General features: G+C 44.5%; 1 protein-coding gene across 8 annotated transcripts in view; it reads right to left on the bottom strand.

Annotated features, from left to right (window-relative positions):
* The window catches only part of Ift81 (intraflagellar transport 81), a 79,334-nt gene that overhangs the window by 1,104 nt on the left and 56,209 nt on the right, over positions 1 to 22,021 (bottom strand). For 2 of the 8 annotated variants that reach the window (XM_087579075.1, XM_087579074.1), the window contains exons 15-20: positions 21,569 to 21,655; positions 20,505 to 20,576; positions 19,383 to 19,468; positions 14,160 to 14,205; positions 9,922 to 10,065; positions 9,361 to 9,572 (exon numbers count right to left, since the gene is read on the bottom strand). In XM_087579075.1, coding sequence (XP_087435201.1) covers positions 9,555 to 9,572; positions 9,922 to 10,065; positions 14,160 to 14,205; positions 19,383 to 19,468; positions 20,505 to 20,576; positions 21,569 to 21,655 — 453 coding nt within the window. In that variant the 3' untranslated portion in view covers positions 9,361 to 9,554. 8 annotated transcript variants of the gene reach the window in all.

Genomic DNA, 22,021 nt, shown 5'->3' with positions numbered 1-22,021 from the left:
GGCTTTGAGTATTTGGGTAAACCACCAGACTATACATCGATCTGAGAAGGGCTGCATGGGTTCCATCTCTGGAAGACGCACCCGTAAATGAGTTTAGAGATACAGTGCTAATCCCCAGGTTCTGGAACTCCTCCATCGCAAGACGGGAGGTGACAGCAAGGTACTTGTTCTCAAGTAACAAGTTCCGTTGAATACTGACAATACCTACTTGGCCAAGAGAATCTGAGAACAAGGAGAGCTGGGGAAAGGGGTCCTTGAAACAGACACACCTCTTAAGCTATCCAGCGATGATCCAAGTCTTAGGCTTAAAGGTTTGTGTTGTTTATTCTGTTCCTGGGGATCGAACCCAGGACCTTGGGTGCAAAAACTGTACACTCTACCTGTGACCCACGCCGGCCTCAGCCTGTGCATATTTTAGGAGAAAGGATGAGAAGGTCTGAGGATGTGACTCAGACGATAGGGCACCTGCCTAGCGGGCGTGAAGCCCTGGGTTTGGTGAGAAAAATCTGTATTTTTGGAAAACAATGTTTTCTGAAAACATTTGGTGAATTCACATCTTTCTGACTTCATATAAAAGTCTACCCTTCCTCTGGGGGGCGTTCTCCTTATGAAAAAATTTTCCTTTAAGCACTCCAGATCTCGGGAACGTTTTGTAGAACATCTTTATTTTCTTTCCCATATCGCTAAAAAAAAAAAAAAAAAAAAAAATCATAGTTCAAAAGTTATGCAACAGGAGGAGTCTCTCGAAGCAGGAAGAGGAAACTTTACTGCTTATCCTGTGCAAATCTATCAGCCCAGGCAGCACAAGCACAAACTCTTATTTGCTTAATTGGGTCAGTGGAGTGACTTCAGCCACTGCCCTGGTTCAACATCCATGCACTAATGGAAAGATACACAGGGCAGCCGCCATGCCCAGGGCGGCCGCCATGCACTGCTTGCTTCTGCAAAGGAGGAAAGGTTAAACGAGAAACGTTTTCAGCTCTCAAGTTAGGAAATTACAAAGTAAGGCTGATGTGGCAGTCCGTAATAATTAAACGCTGTGGATGAGCCTGTCATCAGATGGGGAGGGTCATCTTCCAAAGGATCATAGGTATGAATTTTTGTGTTGATTTTATTTCCAGTCAAGACCATTTACCTTGTGGCTAACAACTGACGTAAAACTTGATTCCAGAGCAAACAACAGGGAATTCCTGAGCACAAGCTATCCTTAAAATATTATAATATGGCGTCTTTATTTTCACATGCGGTATGGGTGTGCACAGCATGTTAGTGGAAATTAATATGCTATGTGTGCTGGAGACGGTTGCTCACAACATAGCCACCTCTGTAAATGCTCTGGTCACCCTGTAACACACTAGGAAACCATACGAAAACAGATAACACTATCCTGGATGATATGCTAAGTAAGATAAAACAATAATGAGACTGTAATTCTTAGTTGCTTAAAAGTAAATACATCTGGGGTTGGGGATTTAGCTCAGTGGTAGAGCGCTTGCCTAGGAAGCGCAAGGCCCTGGGTTCGGTCCCCAGCTCCGAAAAAAAAAAAAAGAACCAAAAAAAAAAAAAAGTAAATACATCTTATCAAGGAGGACATCTGTGTCTCAAATTAGAACCATGATTAGGGGCTGGAGAGATGGCTCAGCGGTTAAGAGCACTAACTGCTCTTCCAGAGGTCCTGGGTTCAGTTCCCAGCACTCACATGGTGGCTTACAATTCCTAGGACCAGGAACTGCAACCATCTTCTCATCTAACCACTGTGGGCACCAGACATGCTAGCAGGCCAAACACCGAGACCTGTAAAATAAAATAAGCAAATCCAAACCAAGGTTTTAAAGGCCATAGCAACAATGAAAAATGGAATTGCCTTCAAAATATGCAGAAGAGCATCTGAGAGGCTATCAGTGTGGAGAGAGGGTCAGCCATCCACCTCCACGGCCTCCTGCAGATACTGGAAACTAACTTGGGCATTAGGTCGGGAGCTGGCCCAGTAGGACTTCGACTGCCATTGATGCCTTCAAAATCTTCTTTTAGACCTTACATCAAGCTGCAATGAACTCTTGGCTTCAAAACCAGATTTCCAATGCCAGAAAGCAAATGCAAAGGGTTAAGGTTGGCTGGTTTTTTTATTTTTTAAATTTCTTAGAAGCTAAAATATTTTAAAAACCAAGGGCAGCTCAATTTAGATTACAGAAAGGTATTCTGACGAAGAGCAAATGCTCCCTGGCTGTATTTTGAAGTAGACGGTTAGAACATAGAGTTTGTGGGTAAATATAGCCCATCTTTAAAGGCAGAGCATATTGCTAGGGGGAAATGTCCTCCACCCCAGGGCTTACAGCACCGAGTACCAAGAATGTTTTTCCATTCGGCGAATTTGCAGTGTTGGGGAGTATCGCTCAGTAGACCCAGGGAGAAGTCCTAAATTGGAAAAGTGGCTGAGCCCAAGGTCATCTCCCTTGTTTCCAAATATATCTTGAAACAAATATAAGAAGGGCCACTTTGCTGAGTGTTATCTAGACATATATAGTTTCAATCAAATTCTTCGAGAAGTGTCAGAATGGAAGCTGAACATTTGTTTGACACGGCCAAGTCCCTGGCAAGTGGTCTTCTTGATGGCTAAGGCTCTCCCTGGCAGCACTGCGATTGTCCCAGTGAAAACCCTCCCGACTCTCAAGGGAAAGAAATCAAGCACTGTGAACCACCAGCTCCGATTCCTTTTTTAAACACAGGAAATCATATAAACTTATAAAAACCTTTCCCAACAAGAATATCCCTTTGAGATATTCTGTTCTTTGGCTAAATTCTTTAGAATGATCAAATCTTTTCACACACACACAATAAAAAACTGTCACATATAATTTTTTTTTTAAGGTTAGATGATACCTCCTTAAAGGCTGGGTCTTCGTGTTGGTGTGGAAATACCCTCTTCCCCTTAATATAATAAACAAATTAAGTGGTCGACTGTCTATACTGCTCATCCCAACTCCAGTTAGGCCCCCAGACGATGATCACGTGTTCTTCTGCACACAGAGAGCCTCTCACTTCATCAACAGCCCGTCAAGAAACTGGGGCAGTTGGAGAACCAAGACCACAAGAGCCTAGGATCCGCTCATCACAGGAGCTGCAGCACAGAGCTTTCGCCATCTGGTTTCCAGCAGCCTCTCCCTCATCCCGGATAGGCTCCAGCTTGTACCACAGGGCATGCTCTTCTGGAGGTTTCATACTCCCCATGGAGTCGCAGCTCCACTCCAAGTCAGATTCTACGTGTGCTTCTAGGAGAGGTGGGATCATGGGTGTCGCTCTTCACTGGGCGGGCCTAAGATTGCTCAGCCAATCACAGGTGTCGCTCTTCATTGGGCGGGCCTAAGATTGCTCAGCCACAGGGCTTTTCTTCCTTTGATTTCTGAATTGGCCCCTTGGAGATCTTAAACCAAAACGGATTGCAGCGCCCTCCACATGACATAAAGGAAATAAACTAAGACACAAAGTGAGTGTCTGGAAGTCCCGTGAAGCTCTCCTCTTTGTAGTAAATGTTGATATCTAGAAATATTGTAGTTTTCGGGAAATCTGGGGTAGTTCTGCTCACTAGCTAAACAAGCAGTACAAAGCACTTCTGTTGTGGGTTCCATTGCTCACACTGATACCTAGACGTCATGCTTTCCTCCCAGGAGTGCGTTGTGCGTGTTATCTTCAGCTGTCCCCACTGTCACTCTCTTGACCATTCTCCAGGCCCACCAATTCTCACCTCTGAGGAAACCTCCTTGACTTTTTTCATCTTCTAGTCTTCCCTGGATCCCTGGTGTTTTGATTTTTCTTTTTACTTCTTCCCTTCACCACATCTCCACCTACTTTTATCTCATTACCGCCCAGGCTAGCATTGAACTCCTAACCCTCTTGTCTTGCTTCAGCTCCCAACAAGCAGGACAGTAGGCATAAACCACTGTGCCAGTTCCAGATGATTGGCTGGTTTGTTTTGTTTTCTTAGCATTATGAGCATAGATTTATTTAGGGAAACTGAGAAAGCGCTCCCCAGAGCGGGAGGGGCTTAGGGAGGAATATTCTAGATGCCTCTTTTGGCTGACCTTCCATAGTACCAGCATATTTAACACCTGGTTATTAGGCCTGGGTATTCACTGATGCTTAACGTGTTTTAGGTCTGTTTAATCCTGCAGCCACACCTTCTATTTTCCTGTGCCTTTTTGTACATTCTAGCTGAGGGGCCCCTGGTGGGTCCTTGAGGCCAAAGGAAGTGCCAAATCAGCCTTCTTATTGCACACTGTTTTCTCTCTATACATTCATACCTAGGGCAAATTTAAGCTCAACGGCAGTACCAATAAAATAGGATTTAAAGTCAGATACTATGACGAAGCTATTTAAAGTCTATGGGTTACTATGACATTTTTCATTTATAAGTTTTGGAGCTCAGCTGACCAAACGCAACTGAAACATCAAAAAGCAAATCTGTGGGGCTGGGGATTTAGCTCAGTGGTAGAGCGCTTACCTAGGGAGCGCAAGGCCCTGGGTTCGGTCCCCAGCTCCGAAAAAAAGAACCAAAAAAAAAGCAAATCTGTGATCAGGAGGGGCTGCTGGACAGCGCACAAGAGCTTAGCTCATAGCGGACTCCTTCCTCTCCCAAGGCAACCCAGCTGAGCACTGAGATCCCCTGCATGTTTAATGTGGACTATGTGTGTGTGGCGCTCCAGGAGACCAGAAAAAGGAAATCCGTTCCTGTGAAGCTGGTGCTGCAGGCAGTTGTAAGCCTCCACGTAGGTGCTGGGAACCCAAGCCAGGTCCTCAGTGAGAACAGCCAGTGCTCTTAACTGCTGAGCGAGCATCTCTCCGGGTCTAAGATGCTTTTATAGCTTCTGTTTATTTCTGTAAGATTTTCATAAATTTCCATAAAGTCTTAACACATCCTTGTACATCTAGACTCATCTCACCTTTTAAAAAATCATTCCTCAGACCATTCAAAATATATAATACTGCTTTCCTATATAGTATTTGTGTCTGTGCATTTGGAAAATTCTGTTTATTGTGTATACAACTTTCATGTCTATAAGGGTTCAAGAGGCCAGCTCAGATCCCCTGGGCTTGGTGGCAAGCACTGCTCAGCCACCTCACCTGTCTGGCAGTGAGGTTTTCATAGCAAAACTGAGGTTATGTATATTTTTTATTGCAGGGGTTGGGGATTTAGCTCAGTGGTAGAGCGCTTGCCTAGCAAGCGCAAGGCCCTGGGTTCGGTCCCCAGCTCCGAAAAAAAGAAAAAAAATTCCACAATATTTTTTATTTCATAACTTTGTAAAGAGTCACACACAGAAGGTAATACTTGTACGTAAGTAAATCTTCTCCAGTTTAGAAAGAAGCTATGTCTTGGCATATAGAAAAATGGCAAGAGATTTTATAAAGTGGTCAAAATAATTATGATTGAATAAATGTAACCATATCTTATAGTCTTGCTTTTTATGTTTTTTTTAATTTAAAAGATTATTGGAGTTATAGATGGTTGTGGACCACCAGGTAGATGCTGGAAATTGAACCCAGGTCCTCTGCAAGAGTGACCAGTGCTCTTAACCACTGAGCCATCTCTCCTGACCCGAACCCACTGTTTAAAAAGATACTCTAAGTTTATAAGCGTTACTAAACAGAATTTAAGGCACGCGATAGTTCAGAAACAGACACCCACTTGTTTACAAATAAATTCTGTTGACAATGGACCCCACCCCCAGCCAGCAGTTAAGAGCACAGGATTGGATGCAGGCTCTGCCAGCCTCGCCTGGTCCATATCGTGGTCTCTAACTGTCCTGCCTCACTGTGAGAGTCACCTTGCTTCCACAGAAGCTTCGGGGACTATGCCTGGCACACACCCAGCACTCAGCAACGGTTCAAGCCCTTTCGTCTTTATCGTGACTGTGGAACTTTGGGAGATAGTATCTGCCAATGTGTTGCTTTGTTTAATTAATGTTCTAGCCAAGTCCATCCTCTGATACCACAGCACTGTGCCTGAGCCTCTTTAAGGAGGGAACTGCACTGCAACTCCTCCTCAGAGCGGGAAGGCAGCCTGCAGCAAGGGCAGCAGCAGACCGGCTTTGCGCTGGCTGGCAGGGCTCCCTCAGTGGTCACCACCGAAGGAAGATGCGGGTGAGTCATTCACACACCAGAGCCTGCTGCTCTCTGATCTCTAGGCTACCCACCAAGTGCTGCACTAAGCTCCTCACAGGGACCGACGTCACAACCTGGACTCAAGTGGGAACTTAAGATCTCACTGGCAAACAGGAATCTTTCCTTTCTCCCCATATTCTGAATCATGAATTTCCATAACAGTAAACCAGCTTAGTGACTGCCTGCAAGGCTCTCTGGTTCTAGAAAGGAAATTGTGAAATTACCAGTGACCAAGAAAGTACTTCCAGTTTGCCAAAAGGGGGTGCAGGGGAGCAGAAAGCACGTGCTTGCCCAGGCCTCTCAGAAACACTACTTATTTGGACTCTGTGTTTTATTTTTTTATTTCTTTTGCAAGGACTGGGTAAAAACAAACCATATTCTTGCCCAGTGAACCTGCTATTTTTTTTAAAGACTGTCTTAAGATAGAAGAGTCAAACATCAAAACACACACATCACCTTTAATGATCCTTCTCTACCCTCCTCAGACAAAACAGTCACTACATGCCTAGCTGCCGTACAAACAGCTCTAATTAGACTGCCCTCGTTTAGGGGAGAGGGAGGAAGGGCTCGGCCAGCATAAGGACCAGGGTAATTACATCGGCGACAAAGGTGCAGATCTACCTCTTTCTGGCTGCTGTAGACTGTCTGAGAGACAGTGCGGAATACACACCCCAGACCCACCTCACCACAGCATGGCCAAGCTGTGGACAAGCAAGTTACGGGGAAGGCTAATCACCAGGGTGGGCTCCCAGAGGCTGGCAAACTCCTTCCTGCCAAGCAAGAGGCATGATGTAAGCACCTAGAACTCTTTGTGGAAACAAACCTGTTATTCACCCTCATCTGGCACCAGAGTTGGGCGACGACCTGTGTAAGATGAGGTTTCTTCGAGAAACACAGTTATTTTTTTAATAAAAACTTTGCCTTTGTGAAGACAGCTTTGTCTGTGTTACTCATGATGCATTTTTTTTTCCAAATTCAAATCCAAAAGAATCCTGCCAATTTACACATTTAAAGTTTGAGTGCATATATAGCCTCTTATTTTACTCAAATTATTTTAAAAAATGCTTGGTATCATCTTAGCATTAAAACCTTAAGAAATACACTTGGAAAGTGCAGAGACCTTAAAATTTTCCAAAAAAATATATAAATGTCATGCATGCTAAGAATTCAGCAGAATGACAAACATCGCATCAAAGCAAATGTGATTCAATAGCTTGTTTTAGAATGGCTGCCTGCTGAATTAAAGCAGCTCGGAGGCAGCCAGCATGAGCCTCCAGGGAAGGCTGGCTGGTTCAGTGTCAGGGTCCCTCCCTTCCCCTCACTCGCTAGTGCTCTGGGTATTCCAGCCTGCTCCCCAGCTCTGGGAAATGTGACCTTGAATTCAACAGACTGTAACAGGAAGTACATCCGACTTCTAGATTTTTCTTAAAGGGCATATTTACAGGATTATCTCCTGAACCAATAGTGAGCAAGAGGGAGTTGCCACTGACAGTCAAAGTCCTCACAACAGCTGGCAGTACCGCTCCAGAGACAGAAACCCGACTGCAGAGGCAGATTCGCAGGCGACATTTTTCTCCTTTATTTGGGCCATCACGTGAAAGACACAATTATTTTGTAAAATGATTAAGTGCACTTGTCAATTAGCCAGTTAGCACATTAACCTTGAAGGAAAAAAAATGGAGCAAGCTCTTCTTTACTAAGTACAAGCTGTCAGAAACTGTGAGGGTTAGTCAAAGCTTCTTAATGTTCCAATCAAGTCATGGGCGAGTGGAAGGGAAGTCTGCATGAGACCCATTAAGCTGCGTTACTAAGTGTCCAATGTTACGTAAAAGCTATAAATAACTTGGTCTTGTAGAGGTTTTTTCCAATTTGCTTTTCTTGAAGTGATAACGATGTTCTGCTTCAATTAGTGGGGCAATTTTGGAGCAGCCTTTGTGTGCTCTGCACACACTCACTCTGTGCAGAGGAAGGACGGCGTGTGATAATCAATCAGAGCCTGGGGTGGCCGGGGCTGTCCTTCACAACCCCAGACCGTAGTAGTAGGAGGACGGCAGAGTGTGGGGCTAAAACACAGATGGGCCTCTAGGTGTACTATCTTGGAAGATTTTCTCTGGGGAGTAAAGTGCTGGTTCTGAAAAGCCATCTGGTTAATGGAGCATTAGATACTGCTAAACCACAGTAGGCCTGCAGCTGATCTGACATAAATAACCTACCTGGTGTCCAGAACCGATTGTAAGAAAGGTTTCTTTTGGGGCTGGGGATTTAGCTCAGTGGTAGAGCGCTTACCTAGGAAGCACAAGGCCCTGGGTTCGGTCCCCAGCTCCAAAAAAAAGAACCAAAAAAAAAAAAAAAAAAAAAAAAAAAAAAAAAAAAAAAAAGGTTTCTTTCCACCCACTAACAACACTGGGAGCTGACACTTGCCCAGGCAAGAGGGCAAATAAACTGAGGACCAGACTCACTCACAGACACTATCACACTCATCTTCTCCTTCCTCCTCTTCTTTTTTCTTTGTGTGTCCTTCTGTGAATGCATGTATGTGCCTCCTGTGTGTGTGCCTGTATGTTTGGTTTGTGTCTATGTGTGCATGCCTTTGTGTGTGTGTGTGTGTGTGTGTGTGTGTGTGTGTACACGGATGTGTGGAGAACAGAGGTAGACATTGAGATTCTGATTAGTAACAGGAAGCTTTCAAACAAATATTAAGAGTAGATTAAATTTGGGACAAAGCGATTCATGTCTGTATATTTTACACAACACAAATTTTCATTAATTTTTTTAAGGATAGTTAAAAAGAACTAGCCAATAAAGGACATACTAATGATTTAAACCTGGGTTTTCAACTCCAAAGACATTTTGAAACACAGATTGAAGCAAAAGTGAAGTAAAAGAGAACATACAAGTTTAATATCATTCTTTAATGAAAACCAAAGGAGTCTTTAAGTCTGTAGCGCACACGCAGCAGAGGCTGGGAGCATGTTATAGTCTTAATTTCACTAGGAACCCCGTGTTAGCTTTCTAGCTTTCTAACAGAGCCCGTATGCTGCATCTGTATCTTATGACAACTTTGATATCTATAACAACAGTCCTCGGAACAACGCAGCCAGTGTGTTATGATGTCCACACTAGGGAAAGTGAGTGAGAACCCTGACATGAGACATGAATGCTACAAAATACTGTTAAAAGAAAACTTTCGACACAACTCTGTTATTTAAGATCAGCAGCCATAACAGGTCTCAGGCTTTATTTGCTTTGAAATCATACGAACAACACAAATGCTTTTCACAATATGAACTGGTTTGGGTTTTATAGAAGAGAGAGAAGCTGAAGTGAAACCACAGGGACTGCTGACTTCAGACAAACGTTTCTTCAAAACAAGAGATACTAGTTCCTCAAAGAGTCCTCTAAGTCAGAAAAAAAGACTGAGAAAAACATTAATCCATCGGTTATTACAGCTTTAAAAACTACATGGCTCTTAATGGACACATGTTTACATTACAGAGAGCAAGCTTAGCCTTTCTCATAAAACTCAGGAGACACCACTCGACGTCTAAGCTAAACAAACAACGAAAACCCCTTCTTCAGTTAAAACCTTTAAAGCCTGATCTGCCTTCACTTCATCTCCAAGACAACCTTAGAAGGGGCAGCTAGTCTGAAAGCAAAGGATGAATAAGTCACTTCCGAGAAGGAAGTCACTACGCAGATGTGACTTAAGCCCTGCCGACACAGGCCTCAGAGAACCAGCCGGTCCTCTCCGCCCTCCTGAATTACCTGGCCGATGGAGGCTGGGCTCTGCTGCTTCAGAAAGCACTGTTTTTTGCATTCCATCAGTTGTTCAAGATCCCGCCACATCTTCGCTTGCTTCATGTTGGGACCGTGACTTTCTCGAACAGCCTTTTGTTTTTCCCGAAGTTTCTACCATTACAAAACACCGAGAATAATAAATTATTGGTTAAAGGGATTTACTTCTGTCTTCAGGACACAGAGGAAAGCAGTATGTCTTGTACATGTCTTGAGTGTTAATAAAGCAGATATACTCTCCTCTAAAACACACTAAGAATATTTAAAAAGTTAACTAAAGTTAAGGTCTATATAGAATAAACTGACACTAAAAGGTCAGAAAAGGGGGCTAGAGAGACGGCGCAGAGGCTAGAAACACTTGCTCTTCCTGCAGAGGACTCGGCTCTGATTCCCAGCACCCACGAGGTGGCTCACAAACATCTGTAACTGCAGTCCAGGGGCTCCGCCGCACACATCTGGTACCCTTACATAAATTTAAGCCGCCATGCACCCATATAAAACAAACATACTGCGTCTCAGACTTTTGGCTAAGATCAAGTGTGAGAAACAAACGAAAGTCATGAGAAAAATGGGAAGAGAAGGGAAAAGGGAAGGAAAAGAAAGGGGAGGGGAGGGGAGGGAAGAGAAGGGGAGGGAAGGGGAGAGGAGGAGATGGAAGGGGGTGAAGAGGGGAGGGAAGCGGCACAGGAAGCACAGAACCCAGGCTGAGGTCACTTGGTTATGGGCAGGTGCTTAGGGTCCCTGGATCTTGGTGTTCTTTAAAGATTTGAAAGCTATACTTTTTTTTTTTTTTTTTTTGGTTCTTTTTTTCGGAGCTGGGCCTTGCGCTTCCTAGGTAAGCACTCTACCACTGAACTAAATCCCCAACCCCGGATCTTGGTGTTCTTAACTGTCAACTGTTGCTAGTAATCAGGAACACTGAAAGGATCTCTTCATGTGAAAACAGATGGAAATACTTGATAAGCTAAATTGTACTGTGTATGTCATTATCATTAAATATATTCTTGTACCCTGAAATCATGTACATTCTATGTAAGTTCAAATTATCAAACCATATGCATATCTTCAGAGAAATCAATGACTTTTTGCAAATGTGTTTACCATGTAATAGGCCAAAATCTTTATGAGAAATATTTTTTTGAACTAAGACTCATCGCCAGCCTGACGACAGAGCACATGCCGGGGCAGCCAGGGACATACAGAGAAGCCTTGTCTCCAAAGACAAAGAAAAATAAAGGAAGAGAGAAAGAAGGAAAGAAAGGAAAAGAAAAACCACTTATTGTATGTATGGGTGTTTTGCCTGAGGTATGTGTGTGCACTGGATTCATGCCTGGTCCCCACTGAGGTCAGACAGGTGTCAAGTCACCAGTCTAGAGTTACACATGGATGCAAGCAGCCATGTGGGTGCTGGGGATTGAATCTGGATCCTCTTAACCACTGAGCCATCTCTCCAGCCCCCAGAATTGTTTTTGTTCCTGTCTAGCTGATTCCACCTGCTGAAACTGGTTTACTTCTTGCATGAGTTGTAGAATTATACTTTGATTCTGTAAATGAAGGAGCTGATAGAAAAAAAGGAGACAAAACAAAGAGACAGCAAGAAAGAAGGGCGGGGTGGCAGTGGACACACATGGATCCACTGTGACAGAAACGTCAAGAGATCCCATGTGGAGGGAGAGGGACAAGTAAGCATACAGCAGGGGACACGCTCATCTGTCCTCTTTGAGGAGATGGCTCATCTACTGATCCTCAGGACAAATGAGATCACTGGTGGCTGGTGCTTGCCCAAATAAGAGAATGAAGCAGGGTGCAGGCGAGATTTAAACCACTGATTAAATACTGCCACCCGGTTATGGGTACTGAGAGCAAATGTAACAGGAAACAGTGAGAGAACACCCGGGATCTTCAGAAATAACTAATGTAACCAACCATTTTAACAATGTTTTGCCGAAGGCGCAGGCTGAGTATGTGTAAGTTTATGTTGTGAGTAATGTATCTCACTAAAGCACTTTGTGTTTACAAATTAAAGGTATTTGAAAAGACCACTAAAATATCCTAAGACTTTTAAGAGTTCTGAATATGACCTTTTCAGATACAGTAAACTTAAATTATAATTTTTCTGATATTACTGAAATAATATCTTTCTCAAAATGCTAACAACCTGTAAGAATTACTTAAAGAGGGTTGGGGATTTAGCTCAGTGGCAGAGCGCTTGCCTAGGAAGCGCAAGGCCCTGGGTTCGGTCCCCAGCTCCGAAAAAAAGAACCAAAAAAAAAAAAAAAAAAAAAGAATTACTTAAAGAACCAACTAGAGGTGGGGAAGGTGGCTCAGTGGGTAAGCACACTTGTTGCTCAAGTGTGAGGACCTGAGTTGGGATCCCCAATACTAACATCTGTAACCTCAGCATGGGGAGGAGACAGATGCAGGAGGACCCCTTGGCTTAGTAAGGGAGACCTAGGAGCTCACAGTTCAGTGTGAGCTTTTTTCTCAAGGAACCAGGTGGAGAACAATGAAAGAGGACACTCATGGGTCCAGGACCTCTGCATGTGTGTACACACCACGCACGCATGCACGCACGCACATGGTCTACTCCTGGGCTGCCTTGGAAATCCACTCTGGAGAGGAGAGGACTAAGAAGTGTACCAATTCTGTTATGGGTGAGTCGCTGACTCACTCTGCTCAAAAATACTTTATATCTGATGGCTCCTACAGCTTTCCCCGAGATCTTGCTTAAGAAAAACATTATACGGGAAGGAGCAAGAATTTCTTCTTGGTGCTGGAGACTGAAACCAGGCTTTTGTGGCCTTTTCAACATGTACACTGTCACTGAGCCTCACCCAGCCCAAGGAACAGCAGTAATTGGGCTTGTAAAGATATTTAAGGTTTTCTAAGTGTTTCTATACACACAACACTCATTCAGATATTTTTAATTAAAAGATTACATATGTGTCATGACCTATAATGAATACAGATAAATACACTCATACCTTTATTTATTGTATCATATTTATATAAAATATTTATTATAGCATCAATATAGCATATATTAATATAATATACAATATTAATGTATACATATTTTATATATTTATAGTACATATTATAGTTCAGTGTGAACTGTTAAATATAAATATATTTATGGTTTATAAATATATAATACATATACTCATATAATATATAATAATATATTTATAAAATATATAGTAAACACATATATTACTGTATATTTATCTATATGTGTTATGGGTGTTTTGCCCACATGTATGTCTGTACCATATGTATGCCTGGTTCATACAGACACCAGAGGGGGCATGGGATTCCTTGGAACTGGACTTAGAGACAAATGTAAGCGCCCATGTGGGTGCTGGGAATTGAGCTCAGGACCTCTGGAAGAGCAGTCAGTGCTCTTAACCACTGAGCCATCTCTCCAGCCCCATTTCTAAACAAGAGAAAAAGTTTCATATTAACATAATGTGGAATCTTTCAATGGAAGCCCACTGACACACTAAAAATCTAAACAGTCTATTGTTAATGTATTCTACAACGAAGGTGTATATAAACTAATTCAAATACAGTCATTTCTAACATGAAAACTCCATTTTTTTTCCTTTATGGATACAGTTGTGTCACCCTATAAAGTAGCAGTTCTCAAACTGTGGGTTGTGATCTTCTTGGGGGTCAAGTGACCCTTTCGCAGGGGTCCCCTAAGACCATCAGAAAACACAGATATTTGTATTATAATTTATAACAGTAGCAAAATTACAATTATGAAGTAGCAACAAAAATAATTTCATGGTTGGGGGTCAAACGCAACATGAGGGACTGCATTGAAAGGTCACAGCATTAGGAAGGCTGAGAACCACTGCTCTAAAGAAATCAGGTATAGAACTTACAAGCTCTCTTTCTCTCTCTCTCTCTCTCTCTCTCTCTCTCTCTCTGTGTGTGTGTGTGTGTGTGTGCGCGCGCGCGCGCAGTTGACACGTGTTTGGAGGACATGGGACCTGTTTCAGGACTTGGGTCTCTCTCTGGCATGTGAGTCCTGAAGACTGATCAAGTCATCACACAGGCTAACATTCAGCACCCCTCACTGGACCCTTCCAGTCTTAAGAAAGGAAGTAAAAACCCCTTGAAACTGTAGCCTTCCAAAAGAATGAGTGTCAGAGCCATGCAATAAAAGTCTTAATTAGAGACATTACAAAAGTAATTCTTACCTTGCCCAGGTTTTCTTGCTCAGTAATATTTTTGGTATACTGTTCCCTAGGGAGTCAACAGAATATCCATCTTAGCTTGAATGATTTAATCACACAACTCGACTCTAAGTCAGCACATCTATGTGCATTCACACTGTAGGGCAGAGTCAGAATGGGACTCAGATGCTTTGTTTTCCTTCGTTTCTTCCAGTAAACAGCAATTTAAAGGGGTAAGGGGCAAAGCCTTATATAGGAAGTTAAGAAAGTTAGGATATAGTACTATTTCTGGTTAATCTACCCTTAAAACTGGCAACCCACTTGCTTAATTACACATTGCCTTTTAGAGTCTATTAAATAAACACGTGTCTGACTCTCCGAGCCTGCTTCCAGGGTCAGCCTGCAGAACCCCCACAACTTAAGAGACACAAAAGCAAATACTATTCATCTCAACAGTGCATAGAGTCCTGAAAGCCGGAAGACAAGCTGCATACAGAGGGGAGTGTCTATGCAGATTACAGTAATCTATCGAAAGAAATGACAGTTGTGAAAAAGGAGGCAAATCTACACACACTGAAGTGGAAAATTCTAAATGAATATTAAGATAACTTAGTATTGTTTTTGTACACAAACATGTATGTATCCATGTATTTCCCATGTATTGCTAACATGCACACATGCAGACATAGTAGCATTTCCATGTTGACTAATGTACAATGCACAGGAAGCATTAACAGTGGACTGCTAAGGCAGGAGCTATGACAATGTGGCCTGCACCTTTAAACATTTTTTTATTTCATGTGTTCAGTGTTCTGTCTGCATGCATGCTTGTACCCTACATGCGTGCCGAATTAGTCTGAAGCCATAAGTGGGAGCTGAACCCCATGGGACTAAGGTTACACATGGCTGTGAGCCACCATGTTGGTGCTGGAAATCCAACCCAGATCCTCTAGAAGAGCGGCCAGTGCTCTTAATCTCTAGGCCAGTGTTCTTAACCTGTGGAGCTCAACAGCTTTGGGGGTAGAACAACACATTCACAGGGGACACTGAAGACCCCTGGAAGACACAGGTATCTACATTACGATTCACAATAGTAGCAAAACTCGTTATGAAGTAGCAACAGTAGAAAACAGTTGTGTGGCTGGGGGTCACCACAGGATGAGGAAGTGTGTCGGGGTTGCAGCACCAGGAGGGTGGAGAACACTGCTCTAAGCCATCTCCCCAGTCATCTTCCACCCACCATCTCCTTCTTCCTGCTTTTTAAAAGATCTCACAGAGGCCAGTACAGCCTCAAACTTAGCTGGCCTGGAATTACTGATCCACCTGCCTTCACCTCTCAAGCGCTGGTGCCTACTGCACCACCACACACTAGGTCCTTTCCTTTGTTCTTCTTCCCTTCCCTTTCCTCTCATTTCCCCTTCCCCTTCTTCCCCCTACTTCCCCCGTCTCCTTCCTTTCTTTCTTTCAACAGGGTCTTACTAGGTATCTGGCTGGTTTTGAATTCATCCAGGTAGACCAGGCTAGCCTTGAGTGATCTGCCTGCTCTGCCTCCTGAGTGCTGGAAAACACACACACACACACACACACACACACAATCAAATGCACACCTTAACAAGTTCCCACCATTACTTATGTAGTCCAGGCCAGACCTATAACCATGATCCTCTAATCTCAGTCTCCCAGTGCTAAGGTATATGTCACCAAGTTTACCAAGTTTTGTCTGGAAAGCACTCAATTTCTACCTATAATGATTACTTTTTGGTTTTACAAATAATTTTTATAAGCTTAAAGACTCATTTAAAGTAAAAATTCAAAGTATTTAAAAATTAAAGTACAATTCTATTTTATTGTTGTATAAGAAAAAAGTGGGATTTAAAGTCGGTGATAGTGAGGTCAAAGGGTTAAGGAGCAGATGGAAGTGGCCAGGGTATTATGCTGACCTGGCCTCTGACCTTTCTGCACACTGCAGGCTGTCCTCTGAGGCAAGTGTGCTGTCTGTGCGCCTCAGCAAGGACCCTGGGTGCCTGCTGTGCACCCCCATCCTAGCCGCCCCTGGGCCTGGAACTTGAGGGTGAGACAGAGTCATAGAGGAGAAGGACTCTCAACTGAGAACAGCCTCCATAGACCAGGCTGTAGGTGAGCCTGGAGGGTCCTTAGTCGGCTCTGCATGTCAAAGGGCCCTGCTCTGTGTGAGTGGGGCCAATTCAGGGTTCTGGTCCCTGGTGCTCTGCAAACTCAGGCTGGGCAAGCCATGAGCAGCACCCTCCGTGGCTCTGCATGGGCTCCTGCTCCAGGTTCCTTCCTTATTGGATTCCTGCCTTGACTTCCCAACATTTATAAGCTGAACTTAACTGACTTATGTTGGTGGTATTTTCTCACAGCAGCAGAAACCCTAACTAAGCAAGGATCATGGGAGGAGTCTCTGTGTATTTGTTTGTCTATTTAGAGTTTTATGAGACAGGGTTTTTCTGTGTAACAGCTCTGGCCTTAAACTCAGAGAGATATACCTGCCTCTGCCTCCTAAGTGCTGTGATTAAAAACGTGCTGCCATGCCTGGCTAACTCTTATATTTAAATGCAATATTTCGGGGTTGGGGATTTAGCTCAGTGGTAGAGCGCTTGCCTAGGAAGCACAAGGCCCTGGGTTCGGTCCCCAGCTCCAAAAAAAAAGAACCAAAAAAAAAAAAAAAGCAATATTTCTATTTTTCTGTGCAAACAGACTGTACTATTAGAAGAATTAGCAAGACAAGATGGGAAACCCAGCAGCACCACCAGAGCCAGGCCATGCCCTGCAGTGTAAGGGCAGGGGCGGCTGGGATGGGTGTGCAGCAGGCACCCAGGGTCCTTGATGACAGCAGACAGCACACTTGCATCGAGGACAACCTGCAGGACCTTACTCATGTCGTTGGCTTGCTAGCAAGCACCTGTACCCTCGGAGCCATTTTGCTGACCCCGTTTTACAGTATGTACAGCACGTGGGCTGTGTAGACGCAGAGGCTGGTTTCAGGGATCTCCTCCCTCACTTCTCTTCCTTATGTCTAAAGCAGTGTCTCTCCCTGAACCCAGAGCTTGCTCTTTTGGCCAGATCAGCTGGACAGTGAGGCCTGGGAAGTGTCTGTCTCTGACCCCACTGCAGGGTCGCAGGCACATGCCATTGCATCTGCTGTGTGTGTGGGTGCTGGGGACTCGGTGCAGGGAGCACCCTGCCCACTGAGCCACCTCCTAGCTATACTGCTTTTGTCTTATTTACTCATATGCGCATGCACATTCAAAACCCAAGGTACACACAGCACATGCATGGGAGTCAGAGAACAACTTGTGGGACTCAGTTCTCTCCTCCCCGTGTGGGTTCTGGGGATTAACCCAGGTTGTCAGGAGGCAGGAGATAACCCTTATTCACTGAGCCATCCTGTGGTCATGCTGATGTTTTTAGTGATTGAAGTACATCCTGTCAGGAAATCCTCACATTAACAGTTCAGAAGCAATTATATAACCTTCTTCATCTTTATACTGATAACCTTGAAGAAATACATGAAAATTCTAAAATGTCTGCTCTTAAGAACCAATCAACTCTTCTTATTTCTTACCACCGATGATATAGAGGAGAACAGAGTTTGGACTGAGCAGTGGTAGCACACACCTTGCTACTTGGAGGCAGAGGCAGGTGGATCTCTGTGAGTTTGAGGTCAGCCTGGTCTATAGAGTGAGCTCCAGGACAGCCAGGGCTGCACAGAGAAACCCTGTCTTGAAAAAAAGAAGAAGATGAAAAAGGAAACTCTAAAGTTTACAGTGCTTGAAAGAATGGGAATAAGGACTTTATAGTTTAATGTGTGTGAGCATGTACTAAAATCGCTATTTATAGCAGATCTCCAGGCTGCCTTGCCTTCCAGCACACTACACAGACTCTGCAACAGACAACGTCCACAACAGACAAGCTCTCAGGCTCCTTCTGGTAACACTAATGCACGCACGGTCACTCAAAACTCTCACGTGCAGCTTCAGACAAATGTGGCTCCTCCCTTTAGTGTTCTTTCTGGAGAGTAAGAAGAAAACATCTAACTGTGATGAAGGGCGAAGAAGGCTTATCTACAGTTTATCACAACTTGCAAATATTTTACAAATAAATTATTTTTAGGCAAGACTAAGGCCACAGTGAGACTACAAAAGCTCACTATTCAAGGACTAAGCAATATTAACATACAGTCCTCACTGCAGTGTTGCACATGGTCCTCACTGCAGTGTTACACTCGGTCCTCACTGCAGTGTTGCACACGGTCCTCACTGCACTGTTACACACGGTCCTCACTGCACTGTTGCACACAGTCCTCACTGCAGTGTTACACACGGTCCTCACTGCAGTGTTGCACACGGTCCTCACTGCAGTGTTACACACGGTCCTCACTGCAGTGTTACACACAGTCCTCACTGCAGTGTTACACACGGTCCTCACTGCAGTGTTACACATGGTCCTCACTGCACTGTTACACACGGTCCTCACTGCACTGTTACACACGGTCCTCACTGCAGTGTTACACATGGTCCTCACTGCACTGTTACACACGGTCCTCACTGCAGTGTTGCACACGGTCCTCACTGCAGTGTTACACACGGTCCTCACTGCACTGTTGCACACGGTCCTCACTGCAGTGTTACACTCGGTCCTCACTGCAGTGTTGCACATGGTCCTCACTGCACTGTTACACGCTGTCCTCACTGCAGTATTTACACATGGTTCTCACTGCAGAGGCTGCACACTGCAGCCACATGCTTCTAGCTAAACGGCAGTTGTCACACCGCAAATTAACAGGTAGATGACCAGAGTCCCAGCCATGTGTGCTTAAAGAGAGGACATTAACATGCTAATGCTTAGAGAGAGCACATATATTCCTGGGACTTGGAGGGGGATTAATGATTAATGAAATGTGAAAGGCTTTGGAATCAGACAGTGCTGATGGCTCGGCATGGTGAATGTCATCAGGGCCACTAATCGCATACTTAGAAGTGGCTAAGTGACACATTTTCTATTTTATATAAATATATATGTTTAGCACATGAAAAAAGCAAGCAAGAAGTACAATCGCATGCACTCCTACCCTGTTAGGAGGGCTACCATATCCTCAGACTCAGCCTTCAACAGCAGCTTAGCATCTCACCTGATAGCTAAAATACTCTGTGTGCTCCCATCTCACTAAGAAACCCTCTATAGGTGCAGACACAGAGTCAATCAGAGAAATCACAAATCACTTGCCTAATTGCTTTCCTCTTTTCTTGTTGATCAGAAGAGACGTACGCCTTCATCTCATCAGTGGCTCGGCGAAGCTGAACTTCTAGGTTCTAAATGCAAACACAAGCTTCAGGGAGTCGTCAATACTGGGGGCGGGGAGTCTCAGATGGGGCCTACAAATGGTCAGTGGGTAAAGGCCATTGCCACAAAGTCTGACAACCTGAATTCAATCCCCAGCACCCACCCACTCGGTAGAAAGAGAGCACTGAGTCCTGTAAGCTGTTCTCTGACCTCTGCACATGCACTAGGGCACACGGTGTATATGATCACCTACATACACAATCAATAAATCAATGAAATAATTCTTAGTCAGGTATGGTGGTGCACATATTTCATCCCAGCCTGCAGGAAATAGATGCAGGCAGATCTCTTTGAGTTAGAGCATCCTAATCTACGTATCAAGCTTCAGGACAACCAGAACTATAGAGAGACCCTGTCTCAAAACACAAACTAAAGAAAGGACGAATTTGCTTTCGGCCGCGGCAGCCATCTTCCAGTAACTCACCAAAATGACAAACACAAAAGGAAAGAGGAGTGGTACTTGGTATATGGTCTCTAGGCCTTTCAGGAAACATGGAGCTGTTCCTTTGGCCACATACATGCGAATTTACATGACAACATTGATGTTGTAGACATCAAGGGAATGGGCACTGTTCAAAAAGGAATGCCCCACAGCAAAACCGGAAGAGTTTACAATGTCACCCAGCACGTTGTGGGGATCACTGTAAACAAGAAAGTTAAGGGCAAGATTCTGGCCAAGAGGATCAATGCTGATTGAGCACATCGAGCACTCGAAGAGCACAGACAGCTTCCTGAAGCGGGTGAAGGAGAACGATCAGAAGAAAAAGGAAGCCAAAGAGAAGGGCACCTGGGTTCAGCTGAAGCGCCAGCCTGCGCCACCCAGAGAAGCCCACTTTGTGAGGACTAACGGAAAGGAGCCCGAGCTGCTGGAGCCCAGTCCATATGGATTCATGGCCTAATGGACACAAAGGAAATGAAGGACCCGACTAAAAAGTGAAAAAAAAAAAAAAAAGGATGAATTTTAAACTTTTTCAAGACAGCTTCTGACCCCACTCTTTGACTTACCTTAATCATGCAGTTTGTATAATGGTATTTACTTTCTTCTTGAAGACATTCTTCACGGAGTCCTCGTACTTCCTACAGTATATATTACACGGGCAACAGATTATTGAAAGAACAAAGGAGCAACCATCAGAACCATTTCCCCAGCACGAGCTCATTTGTGATAACAGCGGAGGCAAGCGGCTCGGGTCCTGAGACTAGTCCTAGCACGCTCTAACCTCGGGTGCAGTTACTCACTTGTTAACTTCTACTGAGACTAGTCCTAGCACGCTGACTTCAGGTGCTAACTTCAGTTACTCACTTATTAAGTGTCTAGCACTCTTGTGAGAGCTAGGGACACAGCAGTGAGGAAGAAAGTGGGCCCTTCCGCTCATAAACAGGGAATAGGAATGAAGACTGTTCCCAGTGGATGCAGGTTCATGTGGACAACTTGGCACTGGGGAGATGGGACAGTAAAGCGTGTCAGCCTGGGGGAGAGGAGGTGGGAAACAAAAGGCAGAGTGATCGGGATGTGTGTGAGTAGGAGCTGACTTTCCGGCTGAGATCTATGTGCTGCAGACAATGGGGAAGAAGACACTGAGTGTCCCAGGCAGACAGGAGCACACACGGTAACCTGGACGTAGAAATGAGCTTGGCCAGTTTGAAGTTCAGACACAAGGCCACTGCGTTCGACAAGGAGGAGGACAAAGATATGACCTTGACCAGGCATCTGGAGCCCCTATAACGTACCCTGAAGGTTAGGTTTACGTCAAGTATACTGGGAAGCCAGTGGGGGGTGGCTTACATATGACACCAAGTCTGCTCTAGGAGATTAAACACAGGAAGGCAGACCCGAGTGGACAGATGGTTACTACAGGGTCTGCCAAGAGAAAATGGGCCTTCAGCTTTGGGGGTAGTCATACAGATGGGAACGTCAGAGTCTGCATACCAAGCTTAAAGGAATGAGAATTCGGGTACTTTGGAGGCATGCTGGGAGGCGACGGTAAAGATGTAAGAATGTAGTAACACTGAGTGGGTGCCCTGCACGTGCGGGCAGCTTTGGTAAACTGTTAAAGCCCTCTTCTTACCTGCTCTAATTTGGACCGGTTGCTTTCAAGGCCTGCCGCACAGCTATCATACTGGGTTCTCTTCTCATCACACTCCTGGGTTAGCTCCTAGTTTGAAAGGGCAGACGATTAAGTGAAAAACAAAGGCAGAAAACGTGCCTCGGAAACAATGTGCGCCCTGTCAGTCCTGTAACCTAACGCTCAGCTTCCTGGCATACTCGAGAGTTATTTATACAACTGGACATTTGAGAGTTGTGACAAATGGAGGGGCTGATAAGACCAACGGCTTCCATGTACTGATCTGTGTGCCAGGCTCTTGCTTAGGAGCTGGGACACAACAGTACACAAACAGCTCACCCCTAAGTGACGCTCAGAGGCACGGGCACATGGCCTGCACAGGAGCACAGGACTCTCAGACCTAACCCAGGCTTGGGGAATCAGTGGGGACAGCGTCCTGAGAAACCAATATCTAAT

The sequence above is a fragment of the Rattus norvegicus genome, chromosome 12 (assembly GCF_021556685.1).
Source record: "Rattus norvegicus strain SHRSP/BbbUtx chromosome 12, alternate assembly SHRSP_T2T, whole genome shotgun sequence".
NCBI classification, from domain to species: domain Eukaryota; kingdom Metazoa; phylum Chordata; class Mammalia; order Rodentia; family Muridae; genus Rattus; species Rattus norvegicus.
The sequence above is the reverse complement of the archived record's forward strand: the minus strand, read 5'-3'. Positions and strand labels throughout refer to the sequence as shown.